At 38.8% G+C, this 24,966-nt stretch overlaps 2 protein-coding genes across 8 annotated transcripts in view; one reads left to right on the forward strand and one right to left on the reverse strand.

Moving 5' to 3' along the window:
* PRICKLE1 (prickle planar cell polarity protein 1) overlaps window positions 1-23,406 on the forward strand; it is an 84,984-nt gene extending 61,578 nt beyond the window's left edge. For 2 of the 4 annotated variants that reach the window (XM_089524268.1, XM_089524269.1), the window contains exons 3-9: window positions 11,279-11,464; window positions 13,670-13,783; window positions 15,522-15,659; window positions 15,989-16,192; window positions 16,427-16,613; window positions 17,428-18,288; window positions 18,837-23,405. In XM_089524268.1, coding sequence (XP_089380394.1) covers window positions 11,345-11,464; window positions 13,670-13,783; window positions 15,522-15,659; window positions 15,989-16,192; window positions 16,427-16,613; window positions 17,428-18,288; window positions 18,837-19,678 — 2,466 coding nt within the window. In that variant the 5' untranslated portion in view covers window positions 11,279-11,344 and the 3' untranslated portion in view covers window positions 19,679-23,405. Of the gene's footprint in view, window positions 1-4,963; window positions 5,030-11,278; window positions 11,465-13,669; window positions 13,784-15,521; window positions 15,660-15,988; window positions 16,193-16,426; window positions 16,614-17,427; window positions 18,289-18,836 lie in introns of those variants that run through there. The other 2 variants (XM_089524270.1, XM_089524272.1) reach the window with 2 other exon arrangements.
* A 172-nt stretch (window positions 23,407-23,578) lies between these two features.
* The window catches only part of PPHLN1 (periphilin 1), a 47,199-nt gene continuing 45,811 nt past the window's right edge, over window positions 23,579-24,966 (reverse strand). For 2 of the 4 annotated variants that reach the window (XM_089524274.1, XM_089524273.1), the window contains exon 12: window positions 23,579-24,136. In XM_089524274.1, the coding sequence (XP_089380400.1) occupies window positions 23,945-24,136 (192 nt within the window). In that variant the 3' untranslated portion in view covers window positions 23,579-23,944. The remainder of the gene's footprint in view (window positions 24,137-24,966) is intronic. The other 2 variants (XM_089524275.1, XM_089524276.1) reach the window with 2 other exon arrangements.

Genomic DNA, 24,966 nt, shown 5'->3' on the forward strand with positions numbered 1-24,966 from the left:
TTGCCAGTTTCATTTCTGTATGTGTTCACTTACGCATAGGCCCTTTCTGTCCTATTTCTCCATTAGGCTGACATTTTTGACAGTCAACAGAGAGGCACACAGATTTGTGAATGTATTCTTCCCAAGTATGCATTATTATTATATTTGGCCTGAGAACTGCTTTACAGCCAGTCAGGGGAAAAAACATAATAGGCGAGCAGGTATGTTATGGTTTCCAGATTATGACACATGGCATGAATTGGTTGAATTTGTACCAGAATTTAAAAAAACTTACAGCACTGAAGTTGTCCTCCCAGAGTTCTGTTCCAAGTTCACGAGAGGCAACCACATGGGAACTGTGGAGGGTAAACTGGCACTGATGCCTTGAAATCATATCTGAAATGAGAACCGGGGTGAATGATTCTACCTAAAAATGCACAAAGGAAATGGAAGCAACAGCCATGTCAACAGTTCCTCCTGCTTTGAAAATCCATCAAGTTGATTCAGTGCTGGCTGTTGGCCAGGCATGTCTGAATTATAAATACTATTGTCTGACCACAGCCAAGTCTCCCTAGCTATTGCATTTAAAAACTTAACCTTCAGCTATCTGCACTCAGTTTCCAACATTCTTTCTCCCTATCCTTGTAACTTGGCACAAGAAACCCATTTCTTTTACAAAGCTATTTATGCTTTACTAAACTCTTCACAGCTGAATGTGTATGTTAGGCTAAAGCCTACATGGAGGTCTGTTGTTCACTGAATAGACATAGTTTGTTTAGATAGCTACTCACCCACCTTATTGAATGACATTTTTGAATTGTTTTCAAACTTCAGTTTGAGTGGTGGTCTCCAGAGACCAGAGTTGGAATCCTTGCTTGGCCCTGGAAACCTCCTGAGTGACCTGTGCAACTCACATTTTCTCAGTCTCAGAAGAAGGCACAGAAAAACCCCTTCTGATCAGATCTTGCCAAGAAACCCTGGTGATAGGGTTGCCTTAGGGCTGGCATAAGTCAGAAATGATTTGAAGGGACACAGGAACAACAATAACTGTCATTCACAATGCCAGTGTGGAGTAGTGGTTTGAGGACTGGACTTAGATGCCAAAAGACCAGGTTCAAATCTCCACTTAGCCACAGAAACCTACTTGGTGACCTGGACAAGTCATAGTTTTTCAGTCTAAGTGGCAAACCTTCTCTGAATAAATCTTGCCAGGGAAACCTTATAGTAAGGTTGCACTAAGTTGGAGTTGATTTGAAGCTACAGAACAGCACCAACACCCTGTAGTTCCCAAAGAGCCAATGTGATGATGTTATTATAGTGCTGGGCTAGGACTCTTACGTGTTCACATCTTCACTCAGCAATGGAAACTCACTGGGTGTTCTTGGAAAGTCACACTCTCTCAACCTCAGAGAAAGCCAGTGGCAAACCTTCCTTGACTAAATTTTGCCACCCCGACCCATTTCTGTATGTTCATCAAAGGTTGAGGTGACTTGAAGGCAAATAGCAACAATAATAACTGTAGTTCATAGTCATGTCATCAGTTTATACATTTAGATTGTAATACAATAAAGTTTTATTAATTTTACACTGATTTCTGATAGTTTTGCTGTATTCCTCTATTGCAACTAAATGTGCAGAAATAGTAGCAAGAGTATCTTTCTAACAAATGTCTAAAGCAGATTCCTAATCTATATAACATCATAATGCCATAAACTAATATTGAAAATATAAATCATGAAGGTACCCATGGCACCTCAAATATTAATAAATAAATACTAATAAATGCATTATGGCAGGAGTTTTCACATACTACAGCTCACAAACAGCTACAACTACCTTACATGGCTATGTGAAGTCAAAAGCTTTCATGGCTGGCATCCATAGTTTTTTGTGGGTTTTTCAGGCTATGTGGCCATGTTCTAGAAAAGTTTATTATGGCCACACAGCCCGAAAAACCCACAAAAAAATTACATGGCTACCTTTCTAAAATTTGAAAAATAAGTTTTTTCACTGTGAAGTAGCCCCTGGAGATAGAAGATTATTAGGCTGTTATGACCTGGTCATGAGAGTTATGCTTTGAAAAGAAGGTACTTATTTTATTATGTCTACTTACAATGTAGCACCCTGCTGGGGTAAGTTTGGTGTGAGAAAATTCAAAGCTGCCTGAAAGAGGTTGTTTCCAGTTTTCTAGACCTCTTTTGCTTCAGGATAGTAACATCATGGATTTTGAAGATCAGCCTAGACTTTTATTGGGACGCATCCTGCATAATAAGAGAAGGGGTATGATAACTAAAAAGATTGCATGTACAGCGCTGTGTAAATTTACAGTGCTTCATAAATAAAGGTTAGTAATATTAATAATAATATAGAATCCTGATTTATCCAGTTCTCTAACCTTGCCATGAATACGAAAACCTGTGTATTGAATATAGAACCTTAAGCAGGGTAACAGGATAAGATTCCAAGCTATTGTTCCTTCTGTTTGGTGCAGTAATGGTTTCATCACTTGCAGAAATACCTAACTTTTCTTGGTTTGCATAGCAGTGAATGTTTTGGGCCATTGATATGGAAATGAATTTCCCCCAGAATAGTAGCACTTGTTAATTTTCTGATCCAGTGACATCCACTTGCTAATGTCCTTGTTGTGATAGTGCTGGGCCTGGAGAAGAATAAGAGAAAACAATCAGGACTCCTTTCTTTTTTAGTTTTATCAGAACTCCTTTCTTTTTTAGTTTTATGCATTCATTCTGCCAGAACACTCACTTGGTGTTTTTCTCCCTGAAAAGTGTTGCTTTATGGGAGTTTATAGTTCATACTGGGTCAGCAGTGATTGATCTGCACTGTGACTAGTGCTTAAGGAATCAGAAACTGCACAAGGGTCAGCTCTCTGGGCCTGATATGTAGCCAGGGGGGCTTTTAGACACAATAGAAGGTGGAGTTGGGGTTACGTCAACTAAAGTAGGGAGCCTGCAAACAAGAAAATACTTTTCCAAAGCCTAAGAATCTCTTGTCCTTGCACCTAAACTAACCCACTTCCTGAAAAAAGCTTGCTTTGAATCATTTATTTGGAATGAGAAAGGGAATCTAGATCCCTCCCCTTAAGAAAATACAATATATCAGTCTGTCTCAGCCAGAGAGAGGCCAGCTGATCTTTAAAAAGGAAAGGCTAGCAGGAGAGAATGAAGAAATCTCCCTAGTTGTTCCCATTAGCTAAACTTTAAGGGAGTAGCTACAGGGGAAGGGCAAAATGAGGTTATTGCATTCCCATAAGAATTATGGAGAGAGCCAGCATGGTGTAGTGGTTTGAGAATTGGGATATAACTTTTGGAGACCAGGGTTCAACTCCCATTCGGCCATGAAAACCCACTGCATGGCTGGATGAGTCATACTCTCTTGGTTTCAGAGAAAGCCAAAGGCAAACTGCCCCATTGCCTTAGGGTCATCATAGGTTGGAAACAACTTGAAGGCACACAACAACAAGAAGAATTATGGAGAGATCCAGCATGGTGTGGTATTTTGAGCATTGGAATATGACTTTTGGAGACCAGGGCTTGAATCCCCCTTGGCCATTTAAGGAAGTTTGGGGAAGAGAAGGCAGTTGTAAGAAGAATGAGGGGAGAGAAGGCTTCTGTTCAGGATTTTTAAAAAAATCTTGCAAATGATATGAGTCTGGAGATCAGGGTTCAGTTCCCAACTTGGCCATGAAACCTACTGGGTAACTATGGGCAAGTCACACTCTCTCAGTTTCAGTGTAAGGCAATGGCAAACCTCCTCTGATCAGATTTTGCCAAGAAAACCCCATGATAGATTCACCTTGGGGTTGCAATAAGTCAGAAACTATTTGAAAGCACACAGCAGCAGAACTCTGGTACTGTAACAAAATACACTTCCCAGAATTCCAAGCATTGAGCCATGGCAGTTAAAGTAGTGTCAACATGGATTATTTCTGCAATATAGATGCTGGTTTAGGAACCCTGGGCTCTGAGTCTCCCCCTTCCCCCATTGAATTGACTGCCCTTCTTCTTCATCCACAACTTCCCGCAGTTGGTAAATAATATTTTTTAAAACAGTTATGTGGTCCTCAAGGAAAAACTAAAATCTAAACTGAGCAAACTGTGTAAGAGTCTGTCTTCCTATCACAGCAGCTATGCCAGAGATGGTTTGGGCTACATCAACACTGCAGAATTAATTCAGTTTGATGCCATTTTAACTGCCATGGCTCAATGCTGTGAAATTCTGGGATATGTAGTTTTGTGAGATATTTATCCTTCACTTGGATCAATGGGATTTACGTAACCGAAGGAAACCTGTTGAATCAGCAGGATTTATGTAAGTGTTAGCAATTGATTCTCTGAGCTTACTCTAATACATTGAATCAAGTTGGAATTAGGACAAGATTGTGCACAATAATCACAGGCTAAGCATATAAATTGATTTTTTAAAAAGTCTGCTTGAAACTGGCAATTTTTAAAATGTGCGATCATACACCAAAGAATCTTGTAGCACATTCGAGATAAAGTACACTGAGTACAAAAGCTTATGCTAAAAACTGTTTTTCCCAGTTGGTCACAAAGCTGCTCCAAGATTCTTTTGTATGCTGATGCTTAACATTGCTGCATCTCTGAATACTAGTAAGGTGTCTGTACACAGATAAAGTGGTGACATGCAGTTGTCCTAAGTGAAAAGATCTATATGATCTATGAGTAAACATAAAAATCAAAGAATGGGCTTGGTTTGGTTTTCTGTTTCAGGTGCTAGAAGGAAAATAGAGATGCTGGCATGAATAGCAAGTGTCTTTTATAATGACACTGACACTGGTGTGTTTTTTTCATTCATCTCCTTCTTTGAGTGGATTTGCTTCCATCTCATACATCCTCCCTCCTTGCCTGCTCTTCTGATGCTGGCAGGATGGAAAAGAGAGGAAGGGCTTCCTGGTGATTCCTTCCCTCCCCCTGTGTTTTATTGCTTTTACTGCTGTGTTGGCTTCACTGTTAGGCAGTTTTGCTCCTATAGAAGTGGCAGATGGAGACTGCAACAAACCTGTGTAATGGTGAGTGCCACCTTCTGAATAATCAGTGTTTTACCAAAATAACTGTTTTTAAGGTTAGCTTTTCTATCTATATATTATTTAACTTTTTTTAAAGGAGACTATGTCATTAGTGAGGAATGTTAAAATAGTGGTGGAGTCTTTTATCTTGTGATTGTGTCAAACACAGCTGAAGGATTGTACCTGGTGTGCATGGGTTTCCCATCCTTGCAGGATTGTTTTGTTTTAAAACAGTAATGTAATAATTGTAGTTAATTTTAGGTAGGATTGCTCTGGATTAGAATTCAGTAGATTTCACAGGAATGTAGATTTCTGTTGGGGATTGCCTAGAGATTGATGTTAAGTAGAAATATTTAATACATAGAATTACATCTGATGAGTTAAAAATTACATATAAATGTCAGAGAAAACCTGGTGAAGCATAATTATCTCACAGTTAGAGGGTTGTATTCTTTCTGCATCTGAATGCTGTGTGCATAGATAGATAAATGTAATGTGCAGCATGGACAGTGTGAGATTGGTTACTAATCTTTTCTTTCCTAAACTTTTAATATGTAGGAAGGCAAAATAGAGTTGTAACAGCTTATTACAAGAAATTAAATGCCAGCTTTTTAAAAAGTAAAGATAATCAGAACTGTGATGTTTTTAAATATACAGAACTATGACTATTTTATGACTTCCTTAAATGTTTTCTTTGTAGAAGTCTTTCCAATCTAACTGCTATACATTTTAACAAAGAAGTGTGGTGTTCAAGAGCTAACAGGTGATGGAGTGAAACCTGAGTATATGTTTACACTGGAGTAAAATTTGGCTGCCATTTCCTTTGGCTGTTTATAAGAAATATAAAAAATATATGCTAGTGGGAATCTTTAAAATGTAATATTATGATTTCATAAGAAAAAACTAATAGGAACATTGACTTCTCTGGAATATTGCTCTCTGGCCTAAACTATTTAGTATTTCTATTGCTCTCTGTCCTCAACTATTCAATATTTCCATTGAACCACAACATGTCTTAACGTCTTTCTAGCCTCATATGCAGGCAAATGGTCCTAATTAGCATGTAATGCTAGTGCTTTTCATTTGCAAGCTTACAGCCAAAGCTGAGTGCTTTAAAATCTCATTGGTTTTCAGTAGAACACAAATATGGAGTAATCTCTTCTACTACAGTCAAAAGCATCTTGTATGAATCATGCCTCTGTGGTTCGCTTTTGTGTTGTCTGAAGAAAGTAGAACATGAAAGCTTTCTAAAATATTATTCTATTTCTTGTCAAAAGTAGGTGCATCTTACTCTTTCTTAATGATAAGTAATGATTTCAGTGACACCTTGAATCACAGTTCTGGGGGAAAGGTAAGATAAAAGTAAAACAATTAAATAAATTTTAGGGTAGAATTCTAACAAAACAATTTCCAACCATAGCCACTCCCATGCACTGGGGATATACTGAACAAAAGTAATGTTCAGATTTGGTAATGTTTGGCATCACTTCTTGTCCTCTTGGGAGTGGATTATCATGCATATTAGAATAGTGACACAGACACCTGCTTTTTAACCTCAAGCCTTGACCCTCTAGGGTTGGAGTTGCAGCCCATTGTGAATGGGATGTGTGATATGCATCTTGTATTCCCTATAGCCATGTTAACAAGCAGTTTAACAAAAAGTTGTTAAACAATTTGCCCTGCAGGACAGAGTTAAACAGCAGGGGCTAGGCAAGGATATTTGTGTAACTGGCCTTATGAATTGTGACCTCTTTGATCTGGTCAGAGGTGACCACAGAACAGATTCAGCGAACTGGAAATCCTAACATAAGGGTTAGTTTTCACACAAGGCTTCAACTGTTGCATAGAGAAAAATAATACATTTTTTAAAAAGAAAGAGTTGGGTGTTCTGTAACTTCTATGCAAGATTTCTTTGATCAGAACAATTTCTATTAAATTACAATATTTCAGTTTCTTAAATTGCTCTTCAGTCCAGTTATACAGTTAGATTGTAGCTTTTGTTAACATTCATTCTCTCTTTCTGTGAATGGTTTCAAGAGACACTTTGGGTTTAAAAAATCTTCTCTGCTAACGTGAAATGAAATAAGATAATCTGTTCAAATGTAAGATTGTACTGCAGACATCAGTCTGCACAGGAAATTCCCACAAGAAAACAAAAGGAAAAGGCGGGGTTGGAGGTGAGAGAACAATTTGGGGCTATTTGTAGCACACATGGACCACATTTAGTCTTGGCAAGCTTTTTGAGTATGACATTAGTTTTGACTTGCATTTACTGCCTCAAATGCGCAGATTGCTGCGTAGGAAAGCATGTAGTGATTGATGTAAAAGTGTTAAGCCAAATTCAAACTGAGACATACTTTGAATCATTATCACAGATGTCATTTTGTGGCATGGGTTTACCTTGCAGAAGGTGTTTGTGGTAAAGGGGTGACTCAGTTTCCACACTGACAATCACTTTTAGAAGTTGTAATTAATGGTAATCTGTAATGATGCACACTGATCCTGGAAATAAACACAATAATTTTAGATCTCTCTGAAATTCAGACTGGTTACTAAAAATCTGTGGTTATTCATTTCTTTATAAGCAATATAGGGTTTGGCTTGGTGATGGTTAACCATTTAGTTCACTTGTGTTGCAGTCCCCTTGCCTTGTTGCACTAGGGGACTTCAATGTCCATGCATACTGCTCTGTCAGGTGAAGCTCAGGACTTCATGTCTCTCATGACAGCCATCAGACAGGCTTTCCGTTCTGGGCAGGATGATGGTGATCTGGGTGTGGCAGAACTATATAAGAAATTATACTTCTCTGCCACCTCTGCATAGTGTTGTCCAGCAGAGCTGTCTCGAGTAGTCAAGGATGTGGAGGAACTTTTACACTCTGACTCACACAAAGAAAAACAAAATCCACTTGACAACCCACTGTGACAAATTTGTAAGATGTACTGCAGACAAAATCATTCACAACAGCTCTGATTTGGATGCTGCAGTTCAGCCAAATCCAGTGAATGTAATCTTGGTACTTGCTTGTCCTGTATTATTGGATAGATTTCAGTTTGTAGAGCCTGAGAATGTTGACAGCATAGTTGAAGAGATGTGAGCCACCACATGGATCCTTGCCCTTCCTGGCTTCTGAAAACAGTTAGAGGGAGACTGGCCAAGTGGGTAAGGACACTTGCCAAATGGGTAAACCTCACTACAGCAAAAGAAGTTTCTATCCTTTTTAAAAGAGCCCTCCCAGGATTCTATCATTCTGAATAATTATTGGCCAGTCTCTAATATTTCATTTTAGGGCAAGGCCAGAACTCCAGGGATTTCTGGATGAGACATTATCTGGGTCCATTTCAACCTGACTTCAGGTTATGGGATGGAGACAGCTTTGGTCATCTTGGTGGATTATCTGTACAGGGAACTGGAAGCGGGAGTGCATCCCTGTTAGTCTGCTGCTCTCAATGGCTTTTCATATCACTGGCAGTGGTATTCTTCTGGGCCAACTCTCTGGGATTGGACTTGAAGACACTGTTATGAAGTAGTTCCGTTATTTCTTGGAGGGGCAAAGTCAGAAGGTGGTACTGGGGGTTTTCTGTTCTATACTGTGACTGTTGACCTGTAGAGTCCCACAGAGTTCTTTTTTGCCCTCCCTCCCATGCTGCTTAACATCTACATCTACATGAAACCATTGTTAGAGGTCATCTAGAGTTTTGAGGTGTGATGCCATCAATAGGCTGATGACACCCAGCTCTCTCTCTCCTTCCCATCTGATTCCAAGGAAGCTGTCTCTGTACTGAACAATGTTTGTTGTCAGTAATGGACTGGATGAGGGCAAACAAATTGAAACTGAATCCAGACAAGACAGAGATGCCCCAAGTCAGTTGAAAAGCAATCAAGGAATAGGGACTCCATCTGTCCTGGATGGATTTATACTCCCTTTGAAATTTCATGCTCGCAGCTTGGGTGTTCTCTTGGACTCAGCTCTGAGCCTGGATGCCCAGGTTTCAGCAGCAGCCATTTGCACAGCTAAAACTAGCCTCAGTTAACACACATCAGATCTGGCTGTGGTGGCTAATAATAATAATAATAATAATAATAATAATAATAATAATACGTTTTATTTATAGACCGCTATTCCGAATGATCATAGCGGTGTACAGTAAAAATTGTAATACAATACAAAAGGTGACAGTTAAAGGAGGGAGAAGTCTCGTCCTTCAGGCAGTCCCTGATGTTGCTGGGTCTGCCTGATCACTCCCTCTGAGGCCAAGATGACAGTTGAGGAGGGAGGGGCCTCTTCCTTCAGGCAGTCCCTGATGTTGCTGGGTCTGCCTGGTCGCTCCCTCTGAGGCCAAGATGACAGTTGAGGAGGGAGGGGCCTCTTCCTTCAGGCAGTCCCTGATGTTGCTGGGTCTGCCCGATCGCTCCCTCTGAGGCCAAGATGACAGTTGAGGAGGGAGGGGCCTCTTCCTTCAGGCAGTCCCCGATGTTGCTGGGTCTGCCTGGTCGTAATCAATATGCCTTGATTACGTCCCATTTTGACTACTGTAATGCACTCAATGTGGAGCTGCCTTTGGAAACTGTCCCAAAACTTAATCAGATTCTAAATATGGTGGCTAGAATGCTGACCCGGGGTCAGTTATAGGGAGCCCATAATTCCCTTGTTGAAACAGCCTCATTAGCTACCAGTTTTTTCCCAGCACAATTCAAAGTGCTGGTCATGAGTTAAAGCTCTATATGGCTTATGACCAGAAGATTCTGCCACTATCAAAGACTTGCTGGTGAAGACACGAGTGAGAACCTTCTAAGTTGCTGCTCCCTCCTCTGGCATTCCTTTCCATGGAAGGCTGGCCTGGCCACTGGCTTTCCTTTAGCTGGCATGCAAAGAGGTTTTTGTTTAAGCAAGCTTTTAATGTGTAAACAGGGGAGCTTCTTGGGATGTTTTATTTATCTTTTTAAACCTTTGCATGTCTTTTAAATTATTTTATACTGTTTTATGTGGTGATTTTAAAGGTTTTTAGATTTTATTGTGAAGATTTTTAACTTGATTCTCTGAGAGCTTCCATGGGTCCCATTCTGGAAGAAAGGTGGCATACAAAATAATTAAATATATTATATTATATTATATTATATTATATTATATTATATATGCTTTTTCATACTTCACCATGCTTATGAACTTCAAAGCAATAGGCACAGTATCACAGCTTTTGTAATAGTGTACATCCTGTCCAGTATTTTAAGAATCTTTTTATTAAGAAGCTTCATGAAGCAATTCTGTCTTATGCTTAAGGAAAGTTTAAAGGTTTATCTTTAGAGAAGTAAAATTTATCTTTAAACGGACCATTGTGATTTGGGAAGTAAAAGAGAAAATGCTGTTGTACTGTTCAGTGTCCAGTGGTTCATGGCATACCACTCCTTCTACATCAGGCTAGACAACCACATAGGGGCTATGGGCTGTTTCACCCCCCCCAGGGGCTATGCCTGCTCCCCCATGCACTCCACATACTTCTTTCTGTTGATTGCAAAGGATATCTTTTGGGAGCTGGGAGGGTGTTTTGCATGATTTTAGTTTATTTTGGGGGCCTGGGATGTATCAGAGAAAAAATGGGGATTCAGTGGACTTTGGGGCACTGGGTTTTGTGAGTTTTGAAAGTGAGGATCTGAGGGCTGCTTGTGTACCATGAGCCACAACTTTCCCTATGGCCATGGATTTGCCTTTGTATATTTCCGTTTGGAAGCAGCTGTATTGTGAAATATTTAAATCTGAAGTCAATAGTGATTTCACAATATTAGTATGCCAATTCCTGTCACTGTTTATAGCATTTTTTTTTAATGAGGCAGTACCCACTTCAGATGTGTATGTCTCAATTGGTTAGAAAGGATAGAGACCACACTATCCTTCATGATAATTTCTCATATCTAAAATATGAACTAATTTAATAGTTGCTTTACTAACTAGGATCTTAAACCATGTTCAAACAAACTCTAAGAGCCTAAAGAAAAGAAAAGAAAAGAAAAGAAAAGAAAAGAAAAGAAAAGGCACTGTTGCTTAGAAGTAGGTCTTTTTCATTGTTGTTTATCTAGGCTGTGTGTTTTGGGCTGTAAAGTAACTATAAATGGGAAGTAAAACCTTTTTGTATTGTTATAATGTAACATAATGTAAATAATTCACCTGAGAAAGAATGACATATTTATTTTTTTGCAAATGACAATTACGGGTTTTTTAAATTGCAAATCTGACTTTTTAATCTCTCTGTCTAGAGTTCTTAATTGATGAACTGGAACTGAATAACCTGACAGTCCCACACTGACTTGTGTCTTTTGGAAATGGAGCCAAAAGTTGGCAACCTTACATTTAGCTTTCAAAGAAGCTCAGCATCAGACGATGACTCTGGATGTGCTTTAGAAGAATTTGCATGGGTCCCTCCAGGTCTTAGACCAGAACAGGTGAGAGATGGATGATTGAGATCCTGTTTATATGCCAATGGAACATTAAGTTTGACAATGTACTTATGCAATTGGTGATGGTGTTGGTAGGGGATAATGTAGTTAGTAGCAGCCCAGCTGTTGTAGAGGATGTTTTGGGGATATTCCACTGACTATACTGGTTGTGAGGTGAGGGTGGGAGTACAGCTATTTTTATCTGCTATTCTGCTATGGTTGAATGGGGAAATGGTTTGCATAAGGGGATATTGCATACCTCCTTACACAAGTATTTAAACTGCACAACCACTGACTTAACCAATAATTATGTTGGTGTAATGCCCCAAGGGGATTCCAGCCCGTATCTTTCAAGCTTCTCAAAAACAAGTAATTATGTTCCTTTGCAGCCTTGTTTTAATATTTTTCTTCCATCAGGAGTTCACAACGTTGACCCTTAGGTCTTCTTTGGTGCCTGTACATGTTGAACCAAAGAGCAAAATAATGAAGCTAATTTTCTCCATTTAGGGAAATATGTATAATCCATTCCAGACTTATGAGACGTTGAACATCTAATTAAACTAATATGGTCATCTTTAGTTACAATAGTAAGCATAGCATCTCAGCCTACGTTGCTGTAGGAATGCCTATTTCTGTATCTACTAGTTGATATGATTTAAGATTGTTATGCTAATTTAGTCTGCAAAGTTGATCACAAGCAGGAATGAATGCTTGTTATGTGATTTAGCTGTGGCATCTTGTGAATGACTTCTATTTTTTATTTTTAAACCATTCTATAAGGCTACTGCTGTTTTCAAGCCAGTGGCCTAGTTCTCATGTTGCAGTAAGAATTCTTTGTGAATGAGCAAGTGTACTGGTGCATGCTCCTTGATTCTCCTTGGCTTCTCCTGCCAAAAGGAGCAGCTAAACAAACCAGGAAGCTTCTGTTATATCTGAAATGAGATCACTGGCTTGTTGCACTCTTAAACTAGAACCATATACCACTATTTGTTCTTGGCTGTGTACCAGCATATTTGCTTATTCACAATAAAGCAGAATTCTGAATTATTCTACTTGCTATGACCACTGAATCAAGTTGATGTAATTTAAGTACATTAGACTCCCAACTGCAGAATATCTATTGTCTATTTAAGCTGCATTTTTGCCAGTAATTTATTGTGGCCCTTTAAGCAATCTGGAAACAGAATCCTCTTGATGGTAATAAAGAAGTTTCTTTTATACTGGGATTTTGTTAGTTTGTTCAGAAATAATTCTCCTGTTCTGTAATCCTAGTTTAAACAACAACAAGAATAACCTGTAGATGTCCTAGAAGCAAGTTCCAAGCTGTAACACAATTTTCTTTTTGTGTGCTGCATGGGACCGAATAGGCAAATTCTGAATGACTTCCCATTCATATCAGATAGGAAATACAGCTGTATCCAACAATTCAAATGTTTCTACCAAAGTTGAGATGGGGAAAAATCAATTTAAATCAGCACAGGTTTCCAGAAAGGTTTGCTGCTTTAGTCTATTCAATTCTGGGAGAAAGTCAGGCTGCCTGTTAGAGTTGTTTTGTGGAGAGCCTCACAGATTGTGTGATAAAATACAGAGAAAGAAAACATGGAACTTAAACAGACCTACTGAATATCCCTGAAAGAGGTGGAAACTAGATGTACATAATTTATGGCAACCTAATTGTTACTGGAAATTGCATTCCAGAGCAGCAATTCAACAGCTGGGTGCTAGCTATCTGAGGCAAACTAGTTTTGCTGAGTTTGCTCATCTGGTCTTTGCAGGAGGTACGCAAACGGTGCTGAAAGTACAAAGCAGAAAATGTAGTGTGCCTTGTAAACAAAACCCAAGATAAAGTAGCAGATGAGGATTTTTACAAAGGAGTGACTATGTCCTCCTTCCGACCACCATCTTGGGGGGAGAGAGGCAGGCAAGCTCCAACTGCCTGCCTGAAGAAGAAAAGCCCACCATTCGGCCACCATCTTGGGGGGAGAGAGGCAGGCAAGCTCCAACTGCCTGCCTGAAAGAAGAAAAAGCCCTCCTTCCGACCACCATCTTGAGGGGGAGAGAGGCCTGTTATGTTTTATTTTGACTTTGTATTGTACTTCCTGTTGTACACCGCTTTGATCTAATTTGGAAAAGCAGTATATAAATAAAAATTATTATTATTATTATTATTATTATTATTATTATTATGTGTATTTCTGTTCTCCAATTTAGGTACAGCTGTACTTCGCTTGTCTGTCAGAGGAGAAGATTCCTTATGTTAACAGTCCAGGAGAGAAACACCGAATTAAACAGCTTCTTTATCAGCTACCACCCCATGATAATGAGGTAGATATGGATAAATATTTCATACCCTACTGAGCTTTACCATAAGAACAGACTTTTGGATGCAATTAAATGAGAGGTTGCTATTACACTTACTTTCTGTTTAGCATGTGTTGGCTACTGTAAAAACAAAATGCTGAATGAGGCAGGCCCTAGCTGCTTTGAGTCTTCCTATTTCAAAAATTATGGCAATAAACTATAAACCTTTACACCTAAATATCCTGAAGGTATCATAACCTATCTGATCTTGGAAACTAAGAAGGATCAGGCCTAATGAGTACCTGGATGGGATCTGCCAAAGAATACCAAGTGCTGTAGGCCAGTAACCCTCCAGATGCTTTGGAGTTTACCTCCCAGAATTCTTGAGGATTGGCCAGGCTGGCTGGAATTTCCAGGACTTGAAGTCGAAAATATCTGCAGGGCCACAGTAGGAGAACCATGACTGTAGACCAGTATTTCCCAGACTTTGGTCCTCCAGGTGGTTTGGGCTTCAACTTCCAGAAGCCCAAGTCAGTTTGGTCAATAAAAAAGAATTCTGAGAACTGAAGTCCAAAACATCTGGAGGAGCAGAGTTTGGAAAACACTGCTGTAGACTGTATTTCAGAGGGAGACAGTGGTAAACCAGCTCTCTAAGTATTCTTTACCTAATAAAAATCATTGGAAATACAAGGCGTTGTCATAAATTCACTTGCAGAAAGATATGCACCCAGTTTGTAAACAGCATAGTTTACATGCAGTTTACATTTAGGAGAACTGTCTTGCCTGGTCACAGTTATCCAAGGGCTGACTAACATGATTAGATTACTGTAACATACTGTATGTAGGGGTTGTCTTTGAAGATTATTTGGAAGCTTGTATGAAACCCACTGGATGACCTTGGGCAAGTCACACACTCTCAGCCTCAGAGGAAATCAATGGCACACCTCCTCTGGACAAATCTTGCCAAGAGAACCCTGTGATAGATTCACCTTATGGTCACCATAAGTAGAAAAGAAGTGAATAACAACAACAATAGAATAGTCCAGGAGCCTTACATGGTCTGAGACTTCTTGCTGAAAAGACTCCACTTTGCCTACTAGAGGTGTGACACAATTCTGCCATGTATTGAAGAGGTCCGCTGGTCTGTGTAAGCCTGGGAGAGATCATTTTCTAAATCAGGAAGGGTTTGAAAGTTACTTGCAGTTTGGGAAAAGGCCACAAACCAGCCTAAAACAGATCAAGAGGTTTTCCATCAAAACATGTCAAAAGTTTGCAGTTTTGACCAAAAATGTTTGTTGACTAGAAATGATGAAAGTTGTAACACATTTGGTGGGCACTACATTTATGTAGAGCAGGAGAACATTACTTTAAAATTAGAAAAGTTGTCTCAGTGCAGATTATCTAGCAATGCTTTAAATGGTAAGATTTCCTATACTCTGCTGTTCCATGTGTTTCAAAGTGAGACAGAACTCTTCTATATTGTATTGACCCATAAATTGTCATTGGCCACATTCACCAAAAGCAATGTGTGCAGTCAGAACACAGCTGTACACATGGCCACTGATGTTTGTTTCATGTTACTGAAGCAGTTCATTGGCAAAAATAAAGCAATATAGTAGTAATGGAAAGAATAAAACACTCTGTGCATCATTAAAACAGCCATAAACGCAGGCTTTTAGTATTAAGTAGAAGAGCTTTTTCCATTTTAAAGAGAAATATGCATTTTACTTTCAGAAATAATCTGACCTTTGTTTTCTTGAAGGTGAGATATTGCCAATCTTTAAGTGAGGAAGAGAAGAAGGAGCTTCAGATATTTAGTTCACAAAGAAAGAAGGAAGCACTGGGACGAGGCACAGTCAAATTACTTCCTAGATCAGTAACACATGCTCTTTGTGAACAGGTAATATTTTTATTTTATTTAGATTTATGTCTCACCTCCCCAAAGTGGAACTGGGATAATTTATTGTTCCATCTGTTTGAATTCAACTGTATCAAAAACTATGTAAGAAGAAACAAATAGCAGCTCGGTTTTGGGGTGTGTGTGTGTAATAGGACTACTTAAAATTTACAAGGCTCACCTGTGTTAGATTGCTATGTGGTCAAACCATTTCCTTTGGCCTGTGTTACAATTTCATAAAGAGCAAGCAAATAAATGATGCCTGAAGCACACCTGAAAGTCAAATGGAACTATGGAAAACAATCTTTGAACTATCCTGTTTTTATTTGCAGTGTGGTACAAAGATAAGTGGAGGTGAAGTTGCAGTATTTGCTTCAAGAGCTGGGCCTGGGATTTGCTGGCATCCATCCTGTTTTGTGTGCTTTACATGCAACGAACTTCTTGTTGACTTAATCTATTTCTACCAAGATGGGAAAATCCATTGTGGTAGACACCATGCTGAGCTACTCAAGCCACGCTGTTCTGCATGTGATGAGGTAATCTTGCATTCACACAATATATAAGGCAAAAGTGGTGATGAACTTTGTATTTCTTGTTCAATTAAGTGACTCATTTTTGATAGGCATTTGAAAAATAACATTCTTGTGATCTCTACATATTAACTGCTCCATTAGTATATCGAAGAAATGTATCTTGAAAAAATATTGATAGATTTCACATAGTAGCCAGGGCATCTCTAAACCTTTGTCTAAACTATTTGTTCCCCCTAGATTATTTTTGCTGATGAGTGCACCGAAGCAGAAGGTCGCCATTGGCACATGAAACATTTCTGTTGCCTTGAGTGTGAAACCATACTTGGAGGGCAGAGATACATAATGAAGGATGGACGGCCATTCTGCTGTGGGTGCTTTGAGTCCCTTTATGCGGAATATTGTGAGACTTGTGGGGAACACATAGGTGAGTATCCCAACACGTTTACATCTCAAACTAACCCACAAATCAAAATTCTGATCTGATGTGCTGGAAGGAGCCCCTTCTTCAATGACCAAGGATTGTAGCTGTATTTGCCCAGTTGGTGGCAGCGTTGGCAACCAGTCCTCTTGCAGTGCCTATTCCCTAATGGGTTGTGTCTGATTTCTTAAAACCAGCATTTAAAAACTGGTGTGAGAAAATTTCAGTCTCTCAAAATACTCTGCTGCTGACTTCAAAGTCGCCATATGTCAATAAGGCTTCAGTGGGAATAACGTGTTTGCAGAGTTATTCTGCCAGTATATTTAATTCTTCATTGTACTGTAATTGGAACTGTTCATTTCTTTATTACTTGATCTATTAAATTAGCATAGCACCCAGTAGATGGGGGTACTATAATCACCAACTGCTGCTGTGATTTCTCGGGGGGGGGGGTTATACTTGTGCGCTCAAACCTGTATTTTCTTTAGGCCCCACTATGGATATTGGCCTACTGAAATCTGTGATACTTTCATAAGACTAGAGCACATTTCAATCATCAGTGCAGTAGGTACTAGTCCTACAGAAGACTTTATGCCACAGAAAATTTGTTAGCCTTTAACATGCAATAAAATTTTTGTTGACAAGTTAGGACCTAAATGTGCTTAATTTAAATTATATCTGTGGTTTTAGTTTAGTATCTATAGTTATGGGTTTGTCATTATTTTTAAATTTATCTATTGTAGATAACAAAGAATAGACAGAAAAAAATTCTAATCATGTACAAACTCCTTTAAACATTATCCCCCTTTTTCCCAAATAGGAGTTGATCATGCTCAGATGACTTATGATGGACAGCACTGGCATGCAACAGAAACTTGCTTTTCTTGCGCTCACTGCAAAGTTTCCCTACTCGGCTGCCCTTTCCTTCCCAAGCAAGGGCAGATTTATTGTTCCAAATCCTGCAGTCTTGGAGAGGATGTTCATGCTTCAGACTCTTCTGACTCTGCCTTCCAGTCTGCTCGCTCAAGAGATTCCAGAAGAAGCGTTCGCATGGGGAAAAGCAGCCGGTCAGCTGATCAGTGCCGGCAGTCTCTCCTCTTATCCCCAGCACTGAACTACAAATTCCCTGGTCTTTCCAGTACTGCTGATGATACACTTTCTCGAAAACTGGATGATTTAAGTTTGTCAAGGCAAGGAGGAAGTTTTGTTGATGAAGATGTCTGGAAAGGAAGGGGAGAGGAAATGCCTGATGATCCAGAGGAGTGGGCTGAACATGAAGACTACATGACTCAGCTGCTTCTAAAATTTGGTGATAAAGGCCTCTTTCAGCAGCCTGTAGAAGTAGATGTTAGATCAAATGAACAGTGGATCTGTGAAAGCATGGTTAAGGGAAGATCAGAATTGAAAAAAAACAGTCAAAGCCTAGCAAGTAAAAAATACCAGTCAGATATGTACTGGGCACAATCCCAAGATGGACTGGGGGATTCTGCATATGGGAGCCACCCAGGACCTGGAAGCAGCAGGAAAATCCAAGAGTTGGACATGGAACATGGTGCAACTAGGTACAAACATGACCAAAAGCAATGGTATGATGACTCACTAGAATGTTTGTCAAACCTGAAACAACAAGAGCAATGTGCTCGGGATTCAATGGATTCCCTTGCTTTATCTAATATCACAGGTAAGACAACTAATGAGACTCAATCTATTTGGAGAAATCTATGTGATTTAGACTGTAACAGGCATTAATGGTAATAGATTTTCTTCTACCTTTATCCTACAAGAGGTGTGTTTATATTTCTTGTTTTCTGTGTTTCCTCGTCACTCATGGGCTGAAGACTTCTCAGAGGGATTTAGATCCAACTTCTTTTCCTTACTGGTCAGTTTAACACTGCATAGAGCCATTTCTTGTGAAACAAGAAAGCAATTGTAGTGTGTAACCCATATACATTTCTTTCTATAGCTGAGCCAGATAGAGGAAACTTCAAAGTGTGAAAGCCCTATAATTAGTATCACCTAAAGAGATTAATAACAGAGAAAAGATGGTATAGGTAAAATTTAAACTATTTCTGAAACTAAAATTTGACTTTCCAATATAGAAATTACATTCAATTATACTTTCCACAGAGAAAATGAATAAATGATTTTGCAACAGAATTGGGAGAGGTGGTGGTGGTGAGGTATTAAGCATATTACACTACAGGGTGTTTTTTTTTCCTCCTCTCTTAGGTGCTTCTGTTGATGCAGAAGTCAAGCCAAGACCTTCTTTGTATTCATTACAAACTTATCAGGAACTGGAGGCAGAGGACTGTGAGAAGATGAGCAACATGGGAACTCTGAATTCCTCAATGCTTCATAGGAGCACAGAGTCCCTAAAAAGTTTGAGCTCTGAATTATGTCAAGGTGAGACATTACCAGAAGAAAAAACGATGCATGTTCCAGTACTAAGAAGATCCAAATCACAGAGTAGGCCTCAGCAGGTTAAGTTTTCAGATGATGTCATTGATAATGGAAATTATGAGAATCTTGACATACGTCAGCCTCCCATGAGTGAAAGGACTCGCAGACGTGTTTATCAATTTGAAGACCATGGGAAGAGGCATCACCATCGTCACAGGAGAAGTAGAAAGTCTCGTTCTGATAATGCACTTCATTTGGTTGCAGAAAGAAAACCCTCCCAAAAGGAGAGACTTAATTTTTATTCTCCCCAGGATTATGGCAAGTTTATACAAAATAAAAGTCCTCATGCAATTCGGGCATACACCCCAAACTCATACAGTCAATATACTCATATCGCCTCCAATTATGCAATGGAGAATCAAAGAGATCAGTTTTTTGGATTCTTTGGTGAGGAGGAAGACTCTTGGTGTTCATCTTCATCATCATCTGATTCTGAAGAGGAAGGATACTTCTTAGGCCAGCCAATTCCACAGCCCAGATCAGTGAGATACCCCTACTATACAGATGTGCTTTCTAGTCCCGCTGCTGAGCTCCCCAGTTCTCAGTTTGGACAGAGAACAAAATCAAAAAAGAGAAAAGCACACAAAGGCAAAAACTGTATAATTTCTTAAGTTTTTAGAAGTAATGGTGGACTCTGTGCCTACACTGTTTTTCAAATCTTATGTAGATAAATGGTTTAAATAAAGCCTATAGCATGGACAGTTGATCCATGTTCTTACCAAGCCCCTGGAGTTAATCAGCAGAATTAAGAGGGACATAAGAAGTTTGATTCTATACAGCTGTAGCATTTAAAAGGCCCTTCTGGCAATTAAAGATAAATTGAATAAAATGAGAAAGAAATGTGCACTACGAAACAAAAATGAACATTTTTCGTTAAGACCTCTTTTCCTACTTCAGTTGCCTAGTTAAACTCATATTCATTTAGCACAGATGTGGGTAATGTGTTGACCTCAGAATATGGACTGTACAACAGAATACAGCACAGCAATGCTGGACTGCACCTCCCATAAACTTTTAACCATTTACTATGCTGTCTTGGACTGATGGGAGTTGCAGTTCAGCAACTTCTGGAGGACAACATACTACTTAGCCTTGGGTTAATGCTACATTTATGAGCTGAAAGGAGACCAAATGATGTCTTAGTCTGGTACACACCTCTCCCTTTCTTTTTCTTTTTTCTTGGTGTGGTTAGCAGGACCATAGTGACACTTGATTTCATTTTCATTGACTCTCAAAGTGTCATATGCAAATCAGGAGTAATATTTAACAAAACTGAAGCTTGTTAAAAACAAGCAAATGTCAAACCGACCAGAGTTTATTGGGTGCAAACGGAGAGCCATGATTTAAAACTAACTGCTCACTATCAAAACAAGTTATATTTAAAGCTGAATTTTAACTGTGATCAGTAAACAGGTTTGTCTACATCACCTACTTAGCTAAGAATGCGGAACTGGTAATGTCTCTTGCCCCAGTCCTCCAAGCCTAGCAGCAGCATTGCATGATGGAAGTCTGCTCAGCTGCTAACAACACAGAGAAGAATGTTTCCAGTCTCCTCTCACCTGTGAGTAAGGCTGCAGTGAAGGATTGCAGTATGAATCCTGCTTCTGATTGTCACATCCTCACTCACTGGCAGGAAGGGGCTGGAAACCTCCTCCTCCCAAGCCCTGATCATCATCTGAACAGATTTCCATGTCTCAATACGGCTGCTGTCTGGTAAGGTAGGCTGGGAGGTATTTACAACTGCGGCAATAATGGCACTCAATATAAAGCATATTCAAAGGTATCAGTTACAGATCTGTTACCACAATACTGGATGCCAACCATTATTGCCACACAAAACCTTAAACCAAACTTTGAAACTAAAATCTACTGCAATCCCCTTCTCAAGATCTCATTTTGGGAGACATGTGGGATATAAATCCAATAAATAAAATAAAGACTAGGACACCTTCTTTCTGTGTGTGGATATAGTACTAATGCAGGTGTGGACAACCTGTGACATTCTGTGCTTGCCCGACTTAAAAAATATTCAGAGGGATGCTGGTTAGTCCTCCACCAAATTTGGTTTAGTATTATGAACAAACATAGCCAGTGTCTCATTTATACTATGAATCCCTATTTATCCTATTATCTATATTAATGTAGCCAAACAACTTTGATGATGAACAAGATGCTCTAATTCTGCAGAAAATAACTAAAGTGTTTAAAAGCCTATCAAACTGACTGCCCTGTTTAATTTTTATCTGAGTGGTCTTCACTCAGATTTACTGCTCTTAAGCAACTATTCACTGTGTTGTAAACCAAAGCCCCCACTTATGATGCTAATTGTATTAAGTTAGCAAGTATGCTTACTGTTGTAAAATTCTGAATGTCCGAAACATTATCCCAACTCTCAAATGTAGTATATGAACAGCAGTTAGAAACAACTGATATTTATAATGTAGTTTTTCATAGCTGAAACTATGTTCATAACACTGCAAATAATGTACATATTGTAAAGTTAAAATTTAAGACTATTTTTATATCCCTGAATTGAAAGACATGTTTAAAATACAAAGAGTAGTTTTATTCGAAGGTTTAACATCAGATTGAGTCAGACAGGGGTTTGTTAAATGTTCATACATTTATAGTAGTGACATGTTTAATTTCTGACAGTAAAGCTCTGTTCGCATGGTGGAGCTATGTAAATACTGTTTAAGCTATGGTTCTTAATATTAAAGGAATTATTTATGGGTCAAGAAAACTAAATTGTGTAGGTAGTGCACGCACACATCCTGGTACATACAAATCTACTAAAACACAGTTTGGAATTACATGCAACAGAGTACTAAATAGTCATTATCTAGATTGAAAAAAAAGTCCTTTGTGAGGAGTTGGCACCAACAGCATAATATTGCAAGTTATATAAGTAGCAGAAACCTAAAGATGATTGAACCACCATGGAACTTTGCTTCTGCCTCAGCTTAAGAATGAAGCTGACATTATGCACAGGGAAATACGACTCTAGGCTGTAAAAAGAAAACTGGTCTGTGGGGTAATTGAAAAAAGAAGGATGCTGCTTTCAAGTCTCCTTTCTATAGCAGGCCAAATGCGGCTGCACCATTTATTCTGTAAAAGCATTACAATAGGGCCTGATCTGTTTCCAGTCCCTTGTCTAGAACAAAACTTGAGTTGATCAGTTTTGTTTAGCCTAGCCAGCAGAACCCCAAGATCTCTGCTGATTACGTAGCGCCACTGCCAAATTCATCAGGAATGTAAAGTTAAGATCATGTTCCTCCTGCTTATACAACCCATTTTATCATTTCTCAAGTTATCTATTTGGGATAAATCTTTTCAGAGCTCCTCGTAGTCTTAATGATTTTCCTTATCCTGCCTGACCCCAATATCTTCCAGGGGTACATTACCAGACTTACTTTGGAAATGTTAAGCCGTGAATAAGGCTGAACCCTACTGAAACGAATGACTTCTAGTGGAAGTTGTCCATAGAGTTATGTTGGAGGACCTAGAGGTTCCTAGTGAGAACACCCCTCTAGCCACTTCTAGCTCCTCAGAGCAACTATATGACTTTTAGGACATTTAGGCCCCATACAGACAGGCCAAAATAAAGCTGCTTCGGGTCACTTTGGAGGTATCCTGTTTAAATGATGCATGCATACTAAGAGTCCAAAAATTGCACCAAAGCTGTGCTCCAGTCCTTAGTATTGGATCGTGGCTTTGGCACAGCTTCCGGACTCTTAGGACGCATGCATCATTTAAAGAGCATAACTCCAAAGTGACCTGAAGCAGCTTTATTTTGGCCTGTCTGTATGGGGCCTTAGAGAACATTTAGGTTGGGTGGGTAAGTGAAATCACAGGTACCAGTCCACTGTCATTTAATGTGATTCCCAAATGTGGGTGACAAGGACATATCTTACAAGCATGGCAGTTTTTCCAGGAACAAGTCTCATGGTTGTTTTGCAAGAGATGCATATGCTTAGAACACTGAAACTAGAGCGCTTAAAGTGCCACATCATAATTTTGCAATGAATATTTAGAATAGGTCAGTATCATTATATTACCAATGGACACAATATCATTTGTACAATGTCAAATATACCACTTGTACCTGCTTAAAATACTGTAGTTGTCTTCATAGACCCATTTGTTTTGTGTTTTTTTAATTGTTAATATACTGCAAACAACGAACACACCACAACCAGACCAGTGCATACTTTCTCCAATTCCTTTGCTTCTAGGATTAAATACATACTGAAATTGAATACTGTTTATATAACATCTTTCTCAAGAAAATCCCAACTCAAAATGACTTAGAAGGAATTTAATTAGAGGCCATTTCAATTTACAAAAAAATCCTAAACTATAAAAATAACACCCTAGTTTAAGGATGGTATTCAGACAATTTGTTTATGCAAAAAGGCTACATTTCCTAAGACAACAGATATGTAAATATACATAAATATAGTTATACTGTATATACAGCCTTCAAGTCAGTATTAATAAAAATTACAAAATTGTCAATTGTATTCAGATAGCATCCTGTTTCAATAAATGGGGCAACCTATTTTGTACTATACTGACCAATATTCAATATGACTGACCAATATCCAATATGACTTATTTTACAATCTAAACTCAAATGGAATGTAGAAATACTGAGATTTAAAAATGGCCATAACACTGCTTTAAGCACATTCTGCCTATTCAATAACTACCATGTGAATAATGAAATGATTACCTTGTCTTAGGAACACATTTTAAAGAATTCTGCATTTATTGAGAGAATGATTTTTTCCTGTAGCACAATACAGTCATTGGGAGAAGGTCATTAGCATCTATTAAACATACAGTATTTACATATGAACAATTCAGAAATGATTTTAGGGTTCTTCAAATTCTTGACTCCTGGCATCATATTCTGCAATGAAGTGTTTAAGTTCTTCAATACATCTCTCACCAATCTCATGCAAATTCTGTCTCAAGGAAAACTGGATGGGTTTTTCTAATGAATGGTCTTTTTCAATCAGCATCTTCACTACAGCACCAAAGGTTTCACAGTCCTGTCTGTACACCTAGAAATGATTTTGAGAAAATAATGAATTAAAATGTAGCAATATGGATTAATGTTCCACTTCAAACTGCATCATGTAAAGAGCAATATGCTAAGTTGAGCTTTATGCTTTCTCAAGTACCAATTGTACTGAGATGTCAGTAACCAGGAGTACATTTTGCCAGCAATGTATACTTTACAAGTTGTGACTATCAGGAGAAAGCAGACCTGGCTTCAGTTACACATCTACATACATTCTGAATGTATTACTGAGACACTCACTATATTAGGCTGCCACTTCAGCTGATAAGAGAAAAGAACCAGCTTGAATGCTGGTGATGACCACTAACAGGGCTAATTTTTTAATACTTCTTACTATATGTTAGAAAAAGCAGGAATTCCCTCCTTTACTTCTCCCTTTAGGGCACGAGGGAGGAACACAGGTGACTGTCAAGGTTCTATTCTTAGGATTTTCTGCATAGTCCTTACTTCTGGCCCTAGCTTCTCATTATGAAAGAGGAAAAGGTATTTCCATTGAAATGGTTGTCACTGTTCTTTGGATCTGAGGGAGAAAAAAAAGGTGAAATGGAGGAAAGAACAGCCACATTCACACCCTACTTTTTTTTTTTACTCACAACTAGTCTCTCTGAGCTGGTCAGCTGCAGTTTGAAGCCTGCAGATAGCTGCAGCCACAAATTTCTCTTCACTTCCAATTCTGGCTAGAAACCCATTTAATTTCCTGTCTCCATTTTCTACTTCAGCCAACTCAAACCATATTCAAGGTTCCAGCTAGCAATGTCCCGGTTAAGGATATTCTTTTTTCTTCGTAATGATGTGTAAAAACATTGGATT

This window comes from Sceloporus occidentalis, unplaced genomic scaffold (genome assembly GCF_023333645.1).
Source record: "Sceloporus occidentalis isolate IW3139 unplaced genomic scaffold, rSceOcc1.0.p SCAF_5, whole genome shotgun sequence".
NCBI lineage: Eukaryota > Metazoa > Chordata > Lepidosauria > Squamata > Phrynosomatidae > Sceloporus > Sceloporus occidentalis.